Here is a 21,067-nt window from a genome sequence, read left to right on the forward strand (position 1 = left end):
CTTGACTGGAATCAAACCCAGGACCCTTTGGTCCGCAGGCTGACACTCTATCCACTGAGCCAAACCAGCTTGGGCTTGTTTTTTGTGTTGTTGTTTTTTTTCTTTTCAAAACTGTTTTGGCTACTCTAGTTCCTTTGCATTCCCATAAAAATTGTACCATCAAATTGTCAAGTTCTAAAAGAAAAAAAAATGCCTGATGAAATTTGATTGGATTGCATTGATTCTATATATCAGTTTAGGAGAGATATGCCATCTTAATAGAGCATATTAATCCATGAATATGGTACATCTCCCTGTATATTTAGGCCCTTGGTTTCTCAGTAATGTTTTGTAAATTTTAATATATAGGTTTCATATCTTTTATAAAAATTATGCCAAACTCCCTGGCCAATGTGGCTCAGCTGGTTAGAGCATTGTCCCAGCACCAAAGAGTTACTGGTTTGATTCCTAATCAGAGCACATGCCTAGGTTACAGGTTCGATCCCCCATCAGAGTGTGTGTACAGGAGGCAGCCAAATGATTTTTCTCTCATAAATCGATGTGTGTGGCTTCTCTCTCCCCCCCTTCCCCCAATCAGTAGAGCATATCTATACTTGGGTGAGGATTGGGGAAGAAATTATGCCAAACTATTTTTTTTATGCTATTGTTTTTACATTTCATTTTAAACTGTTCATTGCTGGTTATAAAGAAAATTTCAGACACTTAATTTCCTGATCTAGTTGACTTTTATTTAACAATTCATAAATTGGAAAGCATTAAGTCTAGAAAACAGGAAAGAGTTTCCAAGGGTTGTACAAAGTGAGAGAGTTTCATAGACCAAAGTGAGCAGGAACAAGAAAGTTACACTGGCCATTGTTAATTGTTACACAGGGGTACTTTCCTTATACGGAGCAAAGGGAAGCTTGGAGCAGGGTTAGGTAACTTGTGCTAAGCAGGCAAGTGCTCATTGGTTGGCACAGAGTTATGTTTTCTGGGAGAGCTGAGTACAGGAATTTAGTTAAGCTTTCGTTTGCTGACATGGGGTTTAGCATAAGCAACTCCATCTTGGGCCTAGTTAGGACACTTTAACACTAGTACATAGAAATATTATTGGTATTTTGTATATTGACCTTTATCATAATTACCTTGTTAAACTCACTGGTTCTAACTTTTTAATTAAAAATGTGTTTTTTATTGATTTTTACATTTTAGAGACAGGAAGGGAGAGGGAGAGAAAGCATCAATGTGAGAGAAACATCGATACATGCCTCCACTGGGGACTGAACCAGCAACTTTTTAGTGCACAGGACAATGCTCAAAGAACTGAGCCACTCAGGCAGGGCTGGTTCTAGACTTTAAAAAAAAAAAAAATAGATTCTAGAATTTTCTACATAGGAGACATCATCTGCAAATGATTATAACTGTACTCCCTTTACAAACTGTCTTTTTATTCCCTTTATTATTATTATAATAATACTAGGGGCCCAGTGCACGAGATTCATGCACTGGGGGGGGGGTGTCCCTCAGCCCAGCCTGCCCCCTCTCACATACTGGGAACCCTCAGGGAATGTCCTAGTGACGGCTTAGGCCCGCTCCCTGCTCCCCTTGGGGAGTGGGCCTAAGCAGCAGTCTGGCCTCCCTTTGTGGGAGGTGACCGGGCTGATCAGGGGAAGGCACCAGCCCCATCACCCCGCAGCCAGCAAGGTTTTTTCATCAACACGGACACCAGTCCCTTCACCATAAAAAAATGACAACTTTCTTTAGGCATTTTCAAGATGTATCTTTCATATAATAATAATTTCTTTATTAATTTTTTTATCCTCACCTGAGGCTATGTTTCCATTGATTTTTAGAGAATGTGGAAGAGAAAGGGAAAGACAGAAACATCAAAGTGAGAGGAACACTTTGATTGGTTGCCTCCTGCATGAGTGCTGACCTGGGCCCCAGCCAGGGAAGAGCCTGAAACCTAGGTACATGCCCTTGGTCAGCATTGAACCCAGACCCTGCCATCAGCAGGCCAAGGCATTATCCACTGAGCCAAACTGGTTAGGGCAGGATATGACATTTCTTAGCCCTCCAGCAGCAGACCTTCGTTTTTTTCGTCAGGAGTGTGGTGAAAAACCCTAGATCACCTTTTTGGATTCTTATTACCCAAGTTACTAAGAATATTACCAGTGGCATACAGGGAGCTTAGCCAGTGAGCGGTCAGAAAAGGTGCTTCCTCTGGAGTTCACACCAATCGCCAGCTTGGTCCCCCGGCCCAGGCCTGACACCTCTGGCCCAGGCGTCAGGCCTGGGCAGGGGAACCCCATCTCCCCCCAATCACCAGCTCCACCCTTGCCCAGGCCTGACGCCTCGGCCAGAGATGTTGACCCCCATCACCCTCCAATCGCCAGATCAGCCCCTTGTCTAGGCCTGATGCATCGGTAAATTACCCTTTTTGTCTTTTATTAGATAAGATTTTTTTTTTTTGCCTTAGTACAATGTTAAATAGACCTGGTAAGAGTAGCATTCTTGCCTTCAGTTTATTACATTGATTTTCAGATATGAAGCCAACCTGCTATTCCTGGAATGATGCCATTTGGTCTTTTTTTTTCTTTTTTTCTTTTTTTAATCCTCACCCACAGATATTTTTTTCCATTGATTTTTTTCCCCCCAGAGAGAATGGAAGGAAGGGATGGATGGATGGAGGGAGGGAGGGAGGGAGAGGGAGAGGGAGGGAGAGAGAGAGAGAGAGAGAGAGAGAGAGAGAGAGAGAGAGAGAGAGAGAGAAACGTTGATGTGAGAGAGACACATGGATTGGTTGCCTCCCACATGCACCCTGACAATGGCTGGGGAACAAATCTGTACCCCAGATAGGTATCCTTGACTGGAATTGAAACCATGACCCTCCCATCCCCAGTCCAACTCTAACCACTGAACCATGCAGTGGTTGCCATTTGGTCTTTATATTGATGGACTTGATTCACTAATATTTATAAGAACTTTTGCAACTATGTTCATGAAGGCCTACTGGTCTTTTGTTTTCTCTTTTGTAATTTTTGACATAAGGATAATCCTGACCTCATAAAATGGGCTCTTCTAATATCAGTAAATTTGTGCAACATTGGGATTATATCCTCCTTAGAAATAGAAGCCATTGACACATCAGGATTAATTTTTTTTTTGTCCTTTTCATGCCTTGAATTTGAGAGGCTCATGAAATACACCTGTTCATGGTGTTTTACACTGCAGTAACTTAAAACAAATCTGCAGTCAGCTGATTACCCTTTTCTTTCTTAAAATACTTCCAGCTCTTACAATCCTGGATATTTTAAAAACATTGTTTAAGAAGTAAGAAGTATTAATTCTAATAGTATTAATAAAGAATTTTAATTCTATAGTGAATATTCCAACACCAGGAAACACTAGGAGACAATATATCAACCAAATATTAAGATCTACTAGCGAGGTTAACAACATTACACAGAATCAGGTTTCAAAAGTGTCAATTGAAGAACATGTATTGCTTCTGAAACTCATTTCTTGCAATACCACTGATCAGAGCTAATATAAAGTATACAATCCTTTTGTTTGCAAGAATGACTCACCCACACCCATTAGAAGGACTACTATAAAAACAATAACAGATATTGGCAAGTATCTGGAAAAACTGGAGTTCTTGCATGGTGTTAGTGTGAATGTAATATGGTGTAGCTGTAATGGAAAACAGTATGGTGGTCCTCAAAAAAACTTAAAAATAGAACTACCATATGATCCAGCAATTCCACTCTGGGTATATTCCCCAAAGAAGTAAAAGCAATGTCCTAAAGAGATGTTTGTATAGCCAAGTTCACAGCAGCATTATTCAAAATAGTCAAAAGGGTGAAGCAACTCGTGTGCATCAACATATAAATGAATGAACAAAATGTGGTATCTATACATACAAAAGCCCAGTGACCGAACGGCGAAACGACCAATCACTATGACGCGCACTGACCACCAGGGGGCAGATGCGCAATGCAGGAGCTACCCCCTGGTGGTCAGTGTGTTCCCACAGAGGGAGCTCTGCCTGGCTGACCCACAGTGGGAGCAGCCGCTAGCAAGCCCAGGGTGAGGCCGAGTCTCTGCACCTATCAAATACCTGAGACAATCCAGACCCTGGCCTGCCCCCACCAGCTGATGCAGGCCCTCTAAGGTGTGTTCTCGAAAGAGCATAGGCGGATGGCAAGAGGGGACGTGACTGTGGACCCCCCCCGGGGAGGCTGCACTGAACATCACTGAGAAGCAGGACCTCTGAGGGCAGGACTGAGAGCAGCCATAACTGCTCGCTCCACCCTGTTGATACCCTGGGACCCCATGCCACCCAAGCCACAAGGCTTTTGCATATGAAAGACCTAGCCCTTTGCAATCTGATAAATACCTAACAAACTGCAGTTGGCCCAAGGCCCCAGGGCAACTTGCATTGCATCACAGCTGGCTCCTGCTGGATAGCCTCAGGCAGAGGCTAGATTAGCACCTCCTTAGAGAGCCAGGAGCCAGTGTGCCCGGTGGTCAGAGTGGGACCATCCACATTGCAGCTCCTCGGATTCATAAGGGACACACTCAGAGGGCAGACTCAGTGAACACCAAAGCCCCATTGAAGCAAGTCTTGCCCCAGAGAGGTGTCTCCAGCACAGAAGTTCTCCCACTGCAGACACAGCTGATTCTCACGGCCAATTGGCCTGGAGGTAAATCCCTCCCGGTGATACCTACAACAATCAAGGCTTAACTACAACAAGACTGTGCACAAAGCCCACAAGGGGGTGCACCAAGAGTGTCTACCTCAGGTAATTGGGAAGGCTGAGCCACTGGACCCTATAGGACACCTAGCACAGAAAGCCACTCTATCAACACAGCGAAGCATAAAAAAATGCGGAGACAAAGAAACAGGACACAAATGACAGAAATGGAGGAACGCAAACTACTGGATATAGAGTTCAAAAACCACACTTTTAAGGTTTTTCAAGAACTTTCTAGAAATCGCCGATAAATGTAGTGAGACCCTCAAGAAATCTAGTGAGACCCTCGAGGTTATGATAAAGGACCAATTAGAAATTAAGCATACACTGACTGAAATAAAAAATATTATACTGACTCCCAACAGCAGACTAGAGGATCGCAAGAATCAAGTCAAAGATTTGAAATACGAAGAAGCAAAAAACACCCTACTGGAAAAGCAAAATGAAAAAAGAATCCAAAAATATGAAGATAGTGTAAGGAGCCTCTTGGACAGCTTCAAGCATACCAACATCTGAATTATAGGGGTGCCAGAAGAAGAGAGAGAGCAAGATATTGAAAACCTATTTGAAGAAATAATGACAGAAAACTTGCCCTACCTGGTGAAAGAAATAGACTTACAAGTCCAGGAAGCGCAGAGAACCCCAAACAAAAGGAATCCAAAGAGGACCACACCAAGACACAACATAATTAAAATGCCAAGAGCAAAAGACAAAGAGAGAATCTTAAAAGCAGCAAGAGAAAAAAAGTCAATTACCTACAAGGGAGTACCCGTACGACTGTCAGCTGATTTCTCAACAGGAATTTTTAGGCCAGAAGGAAGTGGCAAGAAATATTCAAAGTGATGAATACCAAGAATCTACAACCAAGATTACTTTATCTAGCAAAGCTATCATTCAGAATTGAAGGTCAGATAAAGAGCTTCACAGATAAGAAACAGCTAAAGGAGTTCATCACCACTAAACCAGTATTATATGAAATGCTGAAAGGTATCCTTTAAGAAGAGGAAGAAGAAGAAAATGGTAAAGATACAAACTATGAACAACAAATACACACCTATCAACAAGTGAATCTAAAAATCAAGTGAATAAATAATCTGATGAACAGAATAAATTGGTGATTATACTAGAATTAGGGGCATAGAAAGGGAGTGGACTGACTATTCTTGGGGGGGAAAGGGGTGTGGGGGGTGCAGGAAGAGACTGAACAAAAATCGTGCACCTATGGATGAGGACAGTGGGGTGAGGGGTGAGAGCGGATGGAGAGGTGGGAATGGGTGGAGGGGAGCTATGGGGGGAAAAAGAGGAACAACTGTAATAATCTGAACAATAAAGATTTAATTAAAATAAATAAATAAATAAATAAACATGTCCTCAACAAAATATTAGCAAACCGAACCCAGGACTACATTAAAAAGATCATACACCATCACCAAGTGGGATTTATTACTGGGATGCAAGGTTGGTACAATATTCATAAATCAAATGTGATACACCAAATAAACAATATGAAGCATAAAAATAATATGATCATATCAATAAATGCAGAAAAAGCATCTGATAAAATCCAGTACCCATTACTGATAAAAACTCTCAGCAAAGTGAGAACAGAAGGAACTTACTTCAATATAATAAAGACCATGTATGACTAACTCACAGCCAACATCACACTAAGTGGTCAAAAACTGAAAGCATTTTCAGGAACAAGTGAGGTCAGGAACAAGTGAGGGATGTCCGCTTTTACCACTCTTATTCAACATAGTACTGGAAGTCCTAGCCACAGTGATCAGACAAGAAGAAAAAACAAAAGGCATCCAAATTGGAAAGGAGGAAGTAAAACTATTATTATTCATAAACTAGAGGCCCAGTGCACAAATTTGTGCATGGGTAGGGTCCCTTAGCCTGGCTGGCGACTGAGGCCCATCAGGGCCATCTTGCCTAGGGCCGGCCGGCCTGGGGGGAGGGACCACAGGAGGTTGGCCGGATGTGGGAGGTTGGCTGTGGGAGCTCACTGACCACCAGAGGGCAGCTCCTGCGTTGAGCGTCTGCTCCCTAGTGGTCAGTGTGCATCTTAGCGACTGGTTGACCAGTCCTTCAGTTGTAATGATCGCTTAGGCTTTTATATATGTAGATGACTTGATACTGTACATAGCAAACCCTAAAAATCTCACCCAAAACTACTAGAACTGATAAATGAATTCAGTAAAGTAGCAGGATACAAAATTAACATTCAGTAATCAGTGGCATTTTATACACCAATAATGAACTCTCAGAACAGGAAACAAAGAAAACAGTCCAATTTACAATTGCATAAAATAATACCTAGGAATAACTTTAACCAAGGATGCAAAAGACCTGTAGTAAAAAAAAATAAGACACTAAAGAAAGAAACTGAAGGAGATACAAGTGGAAGCATATGTTGTGTTCATAGATAAGAAGCATTAACATCATTAAAATGTACATACTACCCAAAGCAATCTATAGATTCAATATAGAACTAGAACATTCCAAAAATTTATATGGAACCACAAGAGAACCAAAATAGCCACAGCAGTTGTGAGAAAAAACAAAGCTGGAGGTCTCATGCTACCTGATATCAAACTATGAAAGGCCATAGTAATAAAAAAAAAAAAAACATGATACATAAAAACAGACATATAAATCAATGAAACAGAATAGAGAGCCCAGAAATAAACCCATGCATGCCTTTATGGCCAATTAATATTTGACAAAGGAGGCAGAAACATACAAGGGGGTAAAGACAGTCTAATAAATGGTGTGGGAAAAATTAGACAGGTACATGCAAAAAAATGGAACTAGATCACCTCCTTAAACCATACACAAAAATAAACTCAAAATGGATTAAAGACTTAAATGTAAGTCAGAAAACCATAAAAATCCTAGAAGAAAACATAGGCAGTAAAGTCTCGGATATTTCTCATAGCAGTATTTTTTCTGATATATCTCCTCAGGCAAGGGAAACAAAAGAGAAAAATACACAAATGAAACTACATCAAACTAAAAAGCTTTTGCACAGCAAGGAAAACCATCAACAAAATGAAGACAACCCATGGAATAGAACGTATTTGCCACTTCTCTAAAGAGGACATACCGATGGCCAAAAGACATATGAAAAGCTGCTCAACATCACTAATCATCAGAGAAATACAAATTAAAACCACAATGATATATCACCTCATGCCTATTAGAATGGACACCATCAATAAATCAACAAGTGCTGGCGAGGATGCAGAGAAAAGGGGACCCTCATGTACTGTTGGTGGCAATGCAGATTGGGGCAGCTACTGTGGAAAACAGTATGGAGTTTCCTCAAAAAACTAAAAATGGAACTGCCTTATTACCCAACAATTCCACTCTGGGAATATATTCAAAGAAACCTGAAACACTACTTTGAAAGAACATATGTTCATTGCAGCATTATTTACAATAGCCAAGGTTTGGAAGCAACCCTAGTGTCCATTGGTAGATGAGTGGAAAAAAAAAACCTGCGGTACATTTACACAATGGAATACTACTCAACCATAAAAAAGAAGGGACTCTTGCCCAGCTGGTGTGGCTCAGTGGTTGAGCATCAACCTATGAACCAGGAGGTCATGGCTTGATTCCCAGTCAGGGTACATGCCCGGGTTGTGGGCTTGATCCCCAGTGTGGAGCTTGCAGTAGGTAGCTGATCAACGATTCTCTCTCATCATTGATGTTTCTCTCTCTTTCCCTTCCTCTCTGAAATCAATCATATACATATATATATATATATATATATATATATATATATATAATTTATTTATTTATTTTAAAAAGGGGACTCTTACCTTTTGTGACAGTGTGGATGGATCTAAAGAGTATTATGGCCGAAACCGGTTTGGCTCAGTGGATAGAGCGTCGGCCTGTGGACTGAAAGGTCCCAGGTTCGATTCCGGTCAAGGGCATGTACCTGGGTTGTGGGCACATCCCCAGTGGGAGATGTGCAGGAGGCAGCTGATCGATGTTTCTCGCTCATCGATGTTTCTAACTCTCTCTCTCCCTTCCTCTCTGTAAAAAAATCAGTAAAATATATTTTAAAAAAAAGAGAGTATTATGCTAAGTGAAATAAGCCAGTTAGAGGAAGACAGTACCATATGATTTCACTTTTATGTGGAATCTGATGAACAAAATAAACTAACAAAATAGAAACAGACTCAGACACAAAGAACACTGACAACTGTTAGAGGGAAGAAGGGTTGGGGGTCTGCATGAAAAATGTGACAGGGTTAAGAAAAAAAAGTAGACACAGACAATAGTCTGGTGATTGCCAGAGGGAAAGAGGGATAGGGAAAGGTGGAAGAGGGGAGAGGAAAGGTAAATGGTGGCAGAAAGAGTCTTGACTTTGGGTGGTGAGTGCACAATGCACTATGCAGATGATGTGTTAAAGAGCTGTACACCTGGTTTTATTAATCAACTAATGGTCCGGTGCATGAAATTCGTGCCCAGGTAGGGTCCCTAGGCCTGGCTGGCGATCAGGGCCGATCTGTGGTGCGACTAGTGGAGTGATGGGGGGGGGGGGGACTTAGCTGGCACCCACCTTGGCTGGCCTGGTGCCGCCTGCTCACTGGCCCCACACCCCACTGCCACCTGCTTGACAGCCAGCCCTGCCCCCTGCTGGCACCGCTGGTCACCTCCCTCAGTGGGGCGGCTGGTGGGGCAATCGGGTGGACCCCTCTGGCACCCACCTTGGCTGGCAACAGCTCCTGCATTGAGTTTCTGCTCCTTGGTGGTCAGTGCATGTCATAGCGACTGGTCGTTCCACGGTTCGGTTGATTTGTATATTAAGCTTTTATTATATAGGATATCCCCCCAATAAATCCAATTAAAAAAAGGAAAATAAACATGTGGTATACTAACTTCACATTTAAGATACCAGGATCTTCATATCTGTCATATTCTAGTACCCATCTTTTAGACTTTAGAAATGTCAATTAGATTATTCTCTAGGCCAGCGGTCAGCAAACTGCGGCTCGCGAGCCACCAGAAGTCGGTATTTTGTGGAAGAGCCACACTCAAGGGGCCAAAGAGCCGTGTGTGGCTCGCGAGCCGCAGTTTGCTGACCACTGCTCTAGGCCCAAAGAACATTCATTTGCCTTTCGTTATGGGGTAATTAAGAAGTACTCCCAGACTGTTTAGACTGAGGTGCACCTACCTGGCTGGTTCTGTGCAGCAGGCTCCCCAGTTCACACCCTTTGTTGCCTGCCTGGCCCAGACTGAGCTCTGTAATGGTGGCTGTGCCCCCTTTGCTCACGGCTGCTTCCCTAGGACCTGGCACCATGCCTGGCACACAGAACACTCAAAGATGTGAATAATATGAATGAGTCTTAGCACACATTTTTAGAATTATTTATTCAGAAACTGTAACAGTAAAGAAATACATTCAATAGTCCTAAAATAAATCTATATAAAATATATAATTTCATTAAGGTGCAATTAAAATGTGAAATGGCATTATATCTCTGTATTTCAAGCCAGTACACTAGCATTCCATATTTTTAAAGACCAGCTTACTTAAATCTTTAGTAAGTTCAAAGTTTTTTCGTTTTGCATTTATTTGCTTTAGACCATTTCAAATTCTTAGCATTTCTAAGTGTACATATTTTAAGTGTGTACTATAATAACCATGGATTTACGTACCTACTGATGAGGGAGATACTTTGGGGTGGTATGACTAGCACAGAGAATGGAGGGGTGGCTATGATCTCCTTGATCTGGACAAACTATTTAGTCTCAATTTATTAGCTTTTCTAGTAGCTTCTCTATGTGGTTTCCACTGCCAACCCCACTAACCTATGGGTTTCTGCTTTAACATTTGTCTATAAGGGAAATGGTGAAACCTTGGACTTGCAGAAGGCAGCGGGTAGGAGTAAAACACACCTTCCCTGCAGCCCAACATGAAGCTGGGACACATGAGGTGGGCAGCCTTGGGGAAGGGGGGCCAGGAAACATTCTGCCCTCCAGCACAGGAGGACACTGAGGAAGGGTCAGTCTTGGCCTGGGAGTCTCCTCAGTATTTACACTCTGAGGTCTGGAAACTCCGAAGCCAAGAAATTAACATCCAGTGGTTCTTAGTAACAGCCCTGGGAATATGACATAAGACACACAATTTATCTCGAAGGAATTATTCTGAACGCAGGCCACGCAAGATCCCCCCAGAGAAAGCCTTGCTGAAAATAAGCTCACTTTTCAAACTTACAAAATACACGGGTAAACAGTCTACAAATATATATAAGGACCAACACACACAAACAACAGGAACTTGATTTAATAGAGCTATTAGCCTATAAAACAGGGATGTTTAATTAAAGTGATTAGTGACACAAAAGGAACTGAAGTTTTTTTTAAAAGGACATCATGAAACAACAGGCAGATCTGAAGAATGATACACAGCTAGAAATTAAAAGCAAGTTTTGAAAGAAGAAACCCAATGAATAATTTTAAAAGGAGATTATACAGATAGCTGACAAGATAATTCATGAACTAGAAGGCAGCGATGAAGGCATCACAGGAAGGTAAAGTAATGGAAAACACAGATGGGCTTAAAAGGTAAAGAGGGTAGAATGAGTAGGTTCACTATACATTTTTTTACAATAGTAATCATACTTGAAGTTTTTTCTCCATACAACTTTTTTTATTCAGTAACATTGAGTGATCTTGCTACTAAAAACCCAAACCTATTAAATGCTACTGTTTCCAACATTGTTTCTTATTTTTAAGGTTGTTTTTACCCTGATGGTTACAATTTTGAATTTTTTTCTTCCTTTTATATGTTAATATCAAATAATTTTCATTCATATGTAATATCTGGGAAACAAATGTTAATTAAAACCAGAGGTTCTAATATATAAGGCAGGAGAAACTGTCAGTGATATTCCGGCATTCCTCTGCTTCCATTTTCAGCTAAAGCATAAATAAGTCAGTGACTCTACCGGAAATGATACAGGCATGAATTTGAGGAGAAAAAAATAAATGTTTAGCCTAGAAGTAGAGCATGAATGATAACTATTTCTAAAGTGTGCAAGTAGAGATGTCCCTTGAGACCTCAAAGCAACTTTAGGTGATTGAAGCGAGTACGAAACACTTTTTAAACAACACAGTAAGTAGTTCGCTTAGCTAATATTAATACCATATATTCAAAGTATGGAGGTGAGTCAAAAATAAAGGCCAACATATAACCTCTGAAGGTTGAATCCAAGGGAATTTCATATGCCAAATATCACACCCATGCTTTCCATCCTGGGAAAAGTCGGCTGAGGTTTTTGGGGTCCATGGCCTGTTGTATGAGCAAATTCACTTGTCCATCCACACTGAGCACAGTTCCTTCCTCCACTCCTTTTAGTTTCTCTTGTAGTCTCATCAAGACACGCTCAGCTACTTTGTTGAAACTCTGGTCAATTTCACTAATGACAAAAACACAAAGGTGTTAATGAGGTGGAACAGTTCAAAGGGCCTGGGGAATAGGAAGATCTGAACAACTGACTCTAGCTCTTTCCTAAAATACGCTCACCTGAGGTTTCGTTTGCATTCTCGGTCATCTGCATTGGGCGAGGCGTGAAGCTCAGTTTCATCTTCCAGCCTCTGCTGTAAATACAGAGCTTTCAGAGGATTCATGGTCCAGTCAAAGAGAGGATCGTACAGGAGGACCTAGACAGAGAGAACAGACGTATCAGAAGAACAATGTGCATTTTGATAGTGTCGCTATTAACAGCATAACCAGTATTATAAACATAACGGCGGCCAGTCGTACGGCAGTCGACTGCAGGAGGGACAAACTTATTGCACAGGCTTCTTGTTTCCTTACGGAGGAAACTACATAAGCATAATGCTCCGGGCTTCTTATCCCGTTCTGGAGTCACTCTTCCTCCCTGGTGGGGGTACACCTTGACCATGTTTCCTTACTGGGTGAAACTAACCTATTAGAAGGGATAAGCACCAGTCACTTCCTTTCCTTCTCTCTCCTGTCCTGGTTAAGGGCATGTACTCTGCAAGCTCCGTTCTCCCTCAGGTGGGACAGGTTAGGTCATGGGACGTGGACAGCACTAACAAGCCTATTTGGATCTCACTCGCAGGCCATGTTCTCCGACAGTTTTATCACTAACTAGAGGCCCGGTGCACAAAAATTCGTGCACTCGGGGGGAAGGGGGACCCCTCAGCCCGGCCTGTGCCCTCTCACAGTCTGGGACCCCTCGGGAAATAAGGACCTGCTGGCTTAGGCCTGCTCCCGGGTGGCAGAGGGCAGGCCCAATCCCTAGGTGCAGGCCCTGGTCGGGCTCAGAGCAGGGCCGATTGGGGAGTTGGGGCGCCGCCCCCTGTCATGCACAGAGCAGGGCGGATCGGGAGGTTGCGATGCCACCCTCAGTCACGCTCAGGGTAGGGCTGATTGGGGGGTTGGGGCACCACCCCGTCACACTCAAGGCAGGGTTGATGGGGAGGTTGCGGCGCCACCCCGTCACGCACAGAGCAGGGCCAATCAGGAGGTTGTGGCGCCACCCCGTCACGCACAAAGCAGGGCCCATCAGGGGATTGGGGAGCTCCCCCCTGTCATGCACAAAGCAGGGCCGATCAGGGGGTTGAGGAGCTCTGCCCTGTCACAGAGCAGGGCGGTTCAGGGGGTTGGGGCGCCGCCACTGTCACACTCAGAGCAGGGCCAACAGGGAGGTTATGGCTCTACCCCATCACACACAGAGCAGGGCCCATGGTGGTGGTGGCGGGGGGGTGGGGGGGCGCGGTTGGAGCGCCACCCTCTATCACCCACAGAGCAGGGCCAATGAGGGGTTTGGGGAGCCGCCACTCTCACACTCAGGGCAGGGCCAATGTGGAGGTTATGGCTCTACCCCATCACACACAGAGCAGGGCTCGTTGGGGGGGGGGGGGGGTTGGAGCGCCACCCTCTATCACCCACAGAGCAGGGCCGATCAGGGGGTTGGGGAGCCGCCACTCTCACACTCAGGGCAGGGCCGATGGGGAGGTTATGGATCTACCCCATCACACACAGAGCAGGGCCCGTGGGAGGGGGTTATTGGGGCGTCGCACCCTGTCACACACAGAGCAGGGCCCATCAGGGGGTTGGGGTGCCGCACCCTGTCACACACAGAGCCGCAGGGCAATCAGGGGGTTGGGGAGCTTCCCCCTATCAGGCACAGAGCAGGGCTGATCGGGGGGTTGGGGCGCCTTCCCCTGTCACGAACAGAGCAGGGCGGATAGGGAGGTTGTGGCCCGCCCCCTGTCACACACAGAGCCGCAGGGCAACCAGGGGGTTTGGGCGCTGCCCCCTGTCACGCTGATCCCAGTGCCGGGAGGCCTCTTGGCTCCGCTGATCCCGGTGCTGGGAGGCCTCGTGGCTCCACTGATCCCAGTGCTGGGAGGCATATTACCCTTTTACTGTATAGGATAGAAGCCTGGTGCACGGGTGGGGGTTGGCTGGTTTGCCCTGAAGGGTGTCCTGGATCAGGGTGGGGGTCCCCACTGGGGTGCCTGGCCAGCCTGGGTGAGGGGATGATGGCTGTTTGCAGCTGGTCACACACCCTTCAGAGTGGGGGTCCCCACTGGGGTGCCTGGCCAGTCTGGGTGAGGGGCTGAGGGCTGTTTTTAGGCTGGCGGGTGACTGAAGCTCCCAACTGCTCCTTTTTTTCTTTTTTTCTTTTTATTCTGGGCCAGCTTTAGCTCTGGCTCCAGCTCTGAGGCCTCTGCTGCTGAAAGCAGGTATCTGGTTTGTTTGGGTTCTATAATCGAAACACTGTATCAACTCCAGCTCTGAGACCCTGGCTGGCTGAAAGCAGGTTTCTGGGGTTTTGTTTAGCTTCTGTACTTGTAAGAATGTTTCAAACTGCAAGCTCAGAGGCCGGCAAGGCAGCCGGGGAACTTTGGATTCCTCCGTCACTGAAGCAAGCAAGCCTCATGTTAGCTTCAAGCTGCCTGGCTGCCGGCCGCCATCTTGGCTGGAAGTTAATTTGCATATCGTCCTGATTAGCCAATGGTAAAGGTAGCGGATGTACGGCTAATTACCATGTTTCTCTTTTATTAGATAGGATAACCTGACATTTTGAACTCTATCCTATTCTAAGGCTTTTTCTCTCAGTTCCAACTTTGAGGGGAGAAAAAAAAAGGTATAATTTATTGAAAGCTCCTCAATACCCAAGGTCTAGTGTTGTGGTTGACATCTTAAGATACACATGGAGCCCGGCTGGTGTGGCTCAGTGGTTGAGCATCGATCTATGAACCAGAAGGTCCCAGTTTGATTCCTGGTCAGGGCACATGCCCGCCCGGGTTGTGGGCTCAGTTCCCAGTAGGGGATGTGCAGGAGGCAGCCAATCCATGATTCTCTCTCATCACTGATGTTTCTATCTCTTTCTCCCTTCCTCTCTGAAATCAATAAAAACATATTTAAAAAAAGAAGGAAAGAAGGAAGGAAGGAAGGAAGGAAGGAAGAAAGGAAGGAAGGAAGGAGAATGCATCTTCATTCAGCCTTGGGTACAGCCTTTTATTTAAATTATCAACATACTACTGGGATCCCCTTTGTAGCAAAAATCCATGTTGCCACCAGCATTCCACAGATCTCCGTGGTTCATAAGGTGGACACAGGACCTCCCTAACAGATTGTTAATTTCCCTCTACTCAGGATACACCCACCCTTGTTGACCACAGGCTCAAAGGTGAATGCTGGTGAATTGGACTAATTCTCAACCCTGGCTGCATAGAGTTTTTAAAAAATACAAATTTTCGAATTTGGTCAGCATCAATATTCTGTAAAAGCAGTACAGGGGATACTGAAGTCCAGCCAGGGCCAGCACCACCAGGTTAACGGAACAAAAAGCTAAAGGATGTGAGGGAGGCATGCCCAAGCTCCACGTCCCATGCTTCCCTGAGGAGGAAAGACTCCTCGTCTCTGCTGCAGATACTCTTCCAGGGTGGTGAACGCCTGCCTTAGTTGCCCAGTTCTCGCTGGGGAAAGCTAAGGTCATGAGCACTGGAAATGTGCTCGACTTCCTCCCCTTTCTGCCCTGTTTAGCATGAGGCAGTGAGCCTGGTGCAGCGTGCATGCCCCAAGGTTAGACAGCAGGGAACACCGGCTGCAAGCCAGTTTGCACTTGCAGCCATGCCCCTCCACTACCAATGCTGACTCTGACCTCCATCTGCCAGCCTAAATGGTTCTGAACCTCGGGGTGGGAGATAACTAATGATTTCTCTTAATCCTGCAATGGAATCCATTCTGAAAACAATACAAAACGAGAAGTCTAAGATATAAAAGTGCTGATTTATGTAATAAAGACTAGAGATGACTATTAGGCTGTAACATGGTAAGAAACTGGAGGGAACTAAACTGGAGCCATTCTAAACCACTATTCATTCACCCATGTGTGCAAGCCCCTCCCCTCCTGCAGCCCCCATCACTCCACCACATGGAAATGAGGCATTCATCCTCAAATCAGTGACTTGCTAACAGCCTGACAGGTAGAGAAATAAAGACTTCCTTAAACATACTTTACCTCCACAATGGTTAACAGTGTTTCCTTAGAGTTTCTCATCACCTCCATGGTTTTCTCACAGCATCTACAAGCACATTGTAAATATGGGTTTTGTTATACATCAATGTTTTCAAATCCATCTATCTATCTATCTATCTATCTATCTATCTATCTATCTATCTATCTATCATCTATCTTCATGTGTAGTATACTGAGATGATCCTTATTAATAAAGAGCATAGAAGTTGGCAGAGTGGGCTTTCAATAGATGTTTCTAAAATTAATACAAATATATATCTAAATGGAACAGAATAGAGAACCCAGAAAGAAACCCACACTTATATGGTCACTTAATCCACGGCAAAGGAGGCAAGAATACACAGTGGGGAAAAGACAACTTCTTCAATAAATGGTGTTGGGAAAACTAAACAGATACATGCAAAAATATAAAACTGGACAATTTTCTTGTACCATATACAAAAGTAAACTCAAAATGGATTAAAGACTTAGGTATAAGTCTTTAAAAGCCATAAAACTCCTAGAATAAAACATAGTCAGTAAACCCTTTGATATGAATCTTAGCAATATTTTCTTGGAGATGTCTCTCCAGGCAGCAGCAACAAAAGCATTATGGAACTAAAAAGCTTCTGCACAGCAAAGAAAACCATCAACAAAACAAAAAGACAACCTAATGATATACCAGATAAGAGGTTAATACCCAAAATATATGATGAAATCAACTCACAAATCAGAAAACAAACAATCCAATTAAAAAATGGGCAGAGTACCTGAACAGACATTTCTCCAAAGGCATACACAGCAGAACAAAAGTAGGTTTACAGTTGTTTGTATGGCAAATAATACAATAGTTAATAAATAATACAGAAATAAATTGTTTTTCATAAATCGATCTTTGTCCCACTGGAAATTAATATATGATAATAAAAAAATTAAATCTGTGTTTTGCATACTCATAACTCTAAAACTACTTTAGCCCTACCCTATAGAGAGGGCCAACAAACATATGAAAAGATGCTCAACATCACTAATCATTAGGGAAATGCAAGTCAAAACCACACGAGATATCACCTCACACCTGTCAGAATGGCTATTATCAAATGTCAACAAACAAGTGTTGACAAGGATGTTGAAAAAAGGCAACCCCTTGTGCTCGCTTCGGCAGCACATATACTAAAAAAGGCAACCCTTGTGCACTGTTGGTGGGATTGTAAATTGGTGTAGCCACTGTGGAAAACAGTATGGAGGTGCCTAAAAAAATTAAAAATAGCACTGCTATATAACTCAGCTATTCCACTTCTGTGTACTTATTGAAATAAAAACATTAATTCGAAAATATATATGCACCCCCTATGTTCACTGCAGCATTTACAATAGCCAAGCTATGGAAGCAACGAGGTGTCCATCAATAGATGAATGGATAAAGAGGATGTTATATATACACACAATGGAATATTACTCAGCAATAAAAAAGAATGAAATCTTACCATTTGCAACAATGCAAAAAAAAAATACAACTGGATCACTCTTTCATATCATACATAAAAATAAACTCAAAGTGGATTTTAAAAACTTAAATATAAGACCTAAAACCACAAATCTCCTAGAAGAAAACATAGGCAGTAAACTCTGTAACATCAACCCCAGTAATATATTTTTAGATGTGTCTCCAGAAGCAACAGCAACAAAGCTGTTAGGTAGATCTAGAGGCTAAAATAAGTCAGACAAAGAAAAACAAATATCCTATGATTTCACTTATGTGTGGAATCTAAAAAAACAAAATCAACAAAACAAATCAGAGACAGACTCATAGAAACATAGAACAGAGACTGATAGCTGTCAGAAGGGAAGAGGTTGGGGGAATGAATAAAAAGGTGAAAGGGATTGAGAGGTACAAACTTCCAGTTATAATATAAACAAGTAAAAAATAAAATAAAATAAACAAGTCATAGGGATGTAATATACAGCACAGGGAATATAGTCAACAATATCATAATAATTTTATATGGCGATAAATTTTAGATTTATGGTGATCGCATAGTAAGGTATATGTAACATATAGTTACATTTATAACTATATGTTATAAATGAACTTTGTAGAGGCACCAAATACTCTGTCACCTATATCCTCTCAGTACTACAACACACAGGAGTTCACTCCATTCCTGCTCAGCCCAGCTTCCTCATCTCCACCACTGTTAAATATATTAGGTATATGTATAAATGTCGAACTCTTACATTGTACACCTGAAACTAATAAAGTATTGTATGTCAATTATACTTTAATAACAATATATATATGTGTGAATATAAGAATAATATAATACTATGAAATATTTCTTTCAGTCATTAATTACTGTGGTAATTATTAGAATCTGCCCCATTAAAAATTGAGTACATAGACCTATGCAGGGAAAATATAGGGAACTGCACATTTCTTTTAGCAGGCACTGGAACTGGCTCATAAGCTCCTTTGGGACCGATTATATGCCCACTGATGAGCACCTGAGAGGAATTCCGAACATTAAAAGGAAAGTTAGTCAAACAGAGGCACTGAAGATAAAGGTGGGCAGCTTCCAGAGGTTAGGAAGGACAGTACGTCTGATATATTGGGTGAGGTCTGAGGTGACCTGAAAGAAGGGGAAACAATTGCTATTCTTAGCCAGGGTCTCTTCCTTAGTGCTGGCAAAGCACTGGCATGTAATTCTAGCAGTGAATTCTATAATCTATAAAAGTCAACCACCCAAATAACTTTGACACCTAAAATCATCTGCCCTATCTCACATCACTTACCTTCTGAAGACACCTTCAACACCAGTAATGCCCATCCCATCCACAATATCTCTGGTGAGTCTAAAAGGCACTGTTTCAGGAGTAGGAAGGATTTTACCCTGTTCAAAAGCAACCCCTAAGAGAAAAACACAGTGAGGTTAGGAGGTTCCATAGCTAATTGACTTTCCTCCCAAATGGCACGTGAACTTTGTAGAGGCACCAAATACTCTGTCGCCTATATCCTCTCAGTACTACAACACACAGGAGTTCACTCCATTCCTGCTCAGCCCAGCTTCCTCATCTCCACCACTGTTAAAGAAACATCTACTACTTCTTGACATAATTAGAGAAATAGAGATTCAAGGATGGTTTTAAAAATGAAGTAGTTACAGGTAGAATTTAAAATGCAGAGGAGATATATATATATATATATTTATATATATAAATATATATTTATATATTTATATATATTTATATATATATTTATATATATATATAAATTTATATTTATAATATCTTTGATCTCTTTCTAATGGAATTAAATTTTATTCTCTCTTAGAAAACCATCTATGTGGATCACATTGTAGAGTTTCTAATTTCTTAAAACTGTACCTTCTTAGAATTCTTAAATTCTACATTCTAATCAAGACCTCTTCTTCTGTACACTTATTTAATAGTCTTCAAACTCATTGAGATTTCTAGTCTATTAGCCTCTCTTCCTTCCCTACTCAGCCCATAGTATAGACTACAAAGTTGATTACTCTCACTAGTACCTCAAATCTCCTTGCCCCACCACACCTACCATTTCTAACTAAAACTTCAACTCCAGGATGTTCAGGATCGGTGGAAGAAGTCATATGGAGACACTATTGGCTCCACTTCAAATTTAGGATTATCACCTTAGGAAAGTGACCCTTAAACTGCTTTGCATGTCTTTTTACTTCTCCCTTTCTACAACTCTTGGTCTCATTTTCTTGGTACCTGTTTTAGAATTTTATTGTTCTTTTAAGGTTGATTACCATCCCTCTGATTATTAGCAAGTAAACATGCCTTCTATTTCTCAGAAATAACAGAAGAGCAAATACAATTTTCCTAAAATTCTCTTTCCCTCTAGCTTCTGACTTTCCTATTAGCACTCATCCTTTCCTCCTCTTAGCAGAAAAGCTCACATGCCTCCAATGTAAAGCCAATTCTACCGCTCATGCACTTTGCAATTTCCCTTGCTGTTTTAATTTTATCTTTCCTGTATTTTATCAACATCTAACATGTTCATGCCTCTCTCATATTAAACAAAGCAAACAAAAACAGTCAAAACTAAACAAAAAGAGGAGTGAATATGTGTCTCTACATCATCTCTGTGGCAAGTTTCTCCCACCCTCCCCTCCCCTTCTAAGCTTCTTGCGGGACAATTCCACCTTCTTAGTCTATACATCTTTAACTTCCTTCGGTCCTTGCCTTTTTACAGTCTCACTTCAACCATTCTATCCAAAAGTTACTTCCTAGGCCCCTAAGGCTGATTGTTAAATAAATACAAAGGCCTTTTTTACTGCATTCATCTTATTTGACCTTTCTGTATTGGCCACTACGGAGCACTCTTCCTTCATAAAAATGTTTCCTCCAGATAGGCCCCCTCCTAGTTTCCATGACGTATTGGTTTTTCCCGTTTTCCTTCTGACTCAGCCTTTTCAACGCCAGCATTCCTCACGACCCCATCCTTGGTCTTCTTTATCACGGCTGATGCATGAGCTCAGAACCTCCTCTAGTCCACTCACTTCGCCTGACATCTGTTGCTGAAAGTTCCACGTCACTATGCTCAACTTCTTTGTTCTCCTATATAGTAAACTGCCTACTCCATCTGGAAATTGCAAAACTAAACTTACTGCTTCCTTATTCTTTACAAAACCTGCTCTGCTCCTTACTAGAAACTTCAGTTCCCCTGGAGCCCCCTCTCCCACAGTTCCCACATTTAAGATCAATGGTGCAGGTTATTGCAAAAACGTCCTCCAAATCCAATGCTCTGGACTTCACAAATGT

At 42.5% G+C, this 21,067-nt stretch overlaps 1 protein-coding gene across 1 annotated transcript in view; it reads right to left on the reverse strand.

Moving 5' to 3' along the window:
- Positions 1-11,028: 11,028 nt before the first annotated feature.
- The window catches only part of ATM (ATM serine/threonine kinase), a 131,839-nt gene continuing 121,800 nt past the window's right edge, over positions 11,029-21,067 (reverse strand). Inside the window, exons 60-63 of the mRNA XM_081098784.1 lie at positions 19,055-19,169; positions 16,265-16,328; positions 12,286-12,422; positions 11,029-12,178 (exon numbers count right to left, since the gene is read on the reverse strand). Of these exons, the coding sequence (XP_080954910.1) occupies positions 11,995-12,178; positions 12,286-12,422; positions 16,265-16,328; positions 19,055-19,169 (500 nt within the window). The 3' untranslated portion in view covers positions 11,029-11,994. The remainder of the gene's footprint in view (positions 12,179-12,285; positions 12,423-16,264; positions 16,329-19,054; positions 19,170-21,067) is intronic.

This window comes from Myotis nattereri, assembly GCF_964212035.1.
Source record: "Myotis nattereri genome assembly, chromosome: 9".
Taxonomy (NCBI): Eukaryota; Metazoa; Chordata; class Mammalia; order Chiroptera; family Vespertilionidae; genus Myotis; species Myotis nattereri.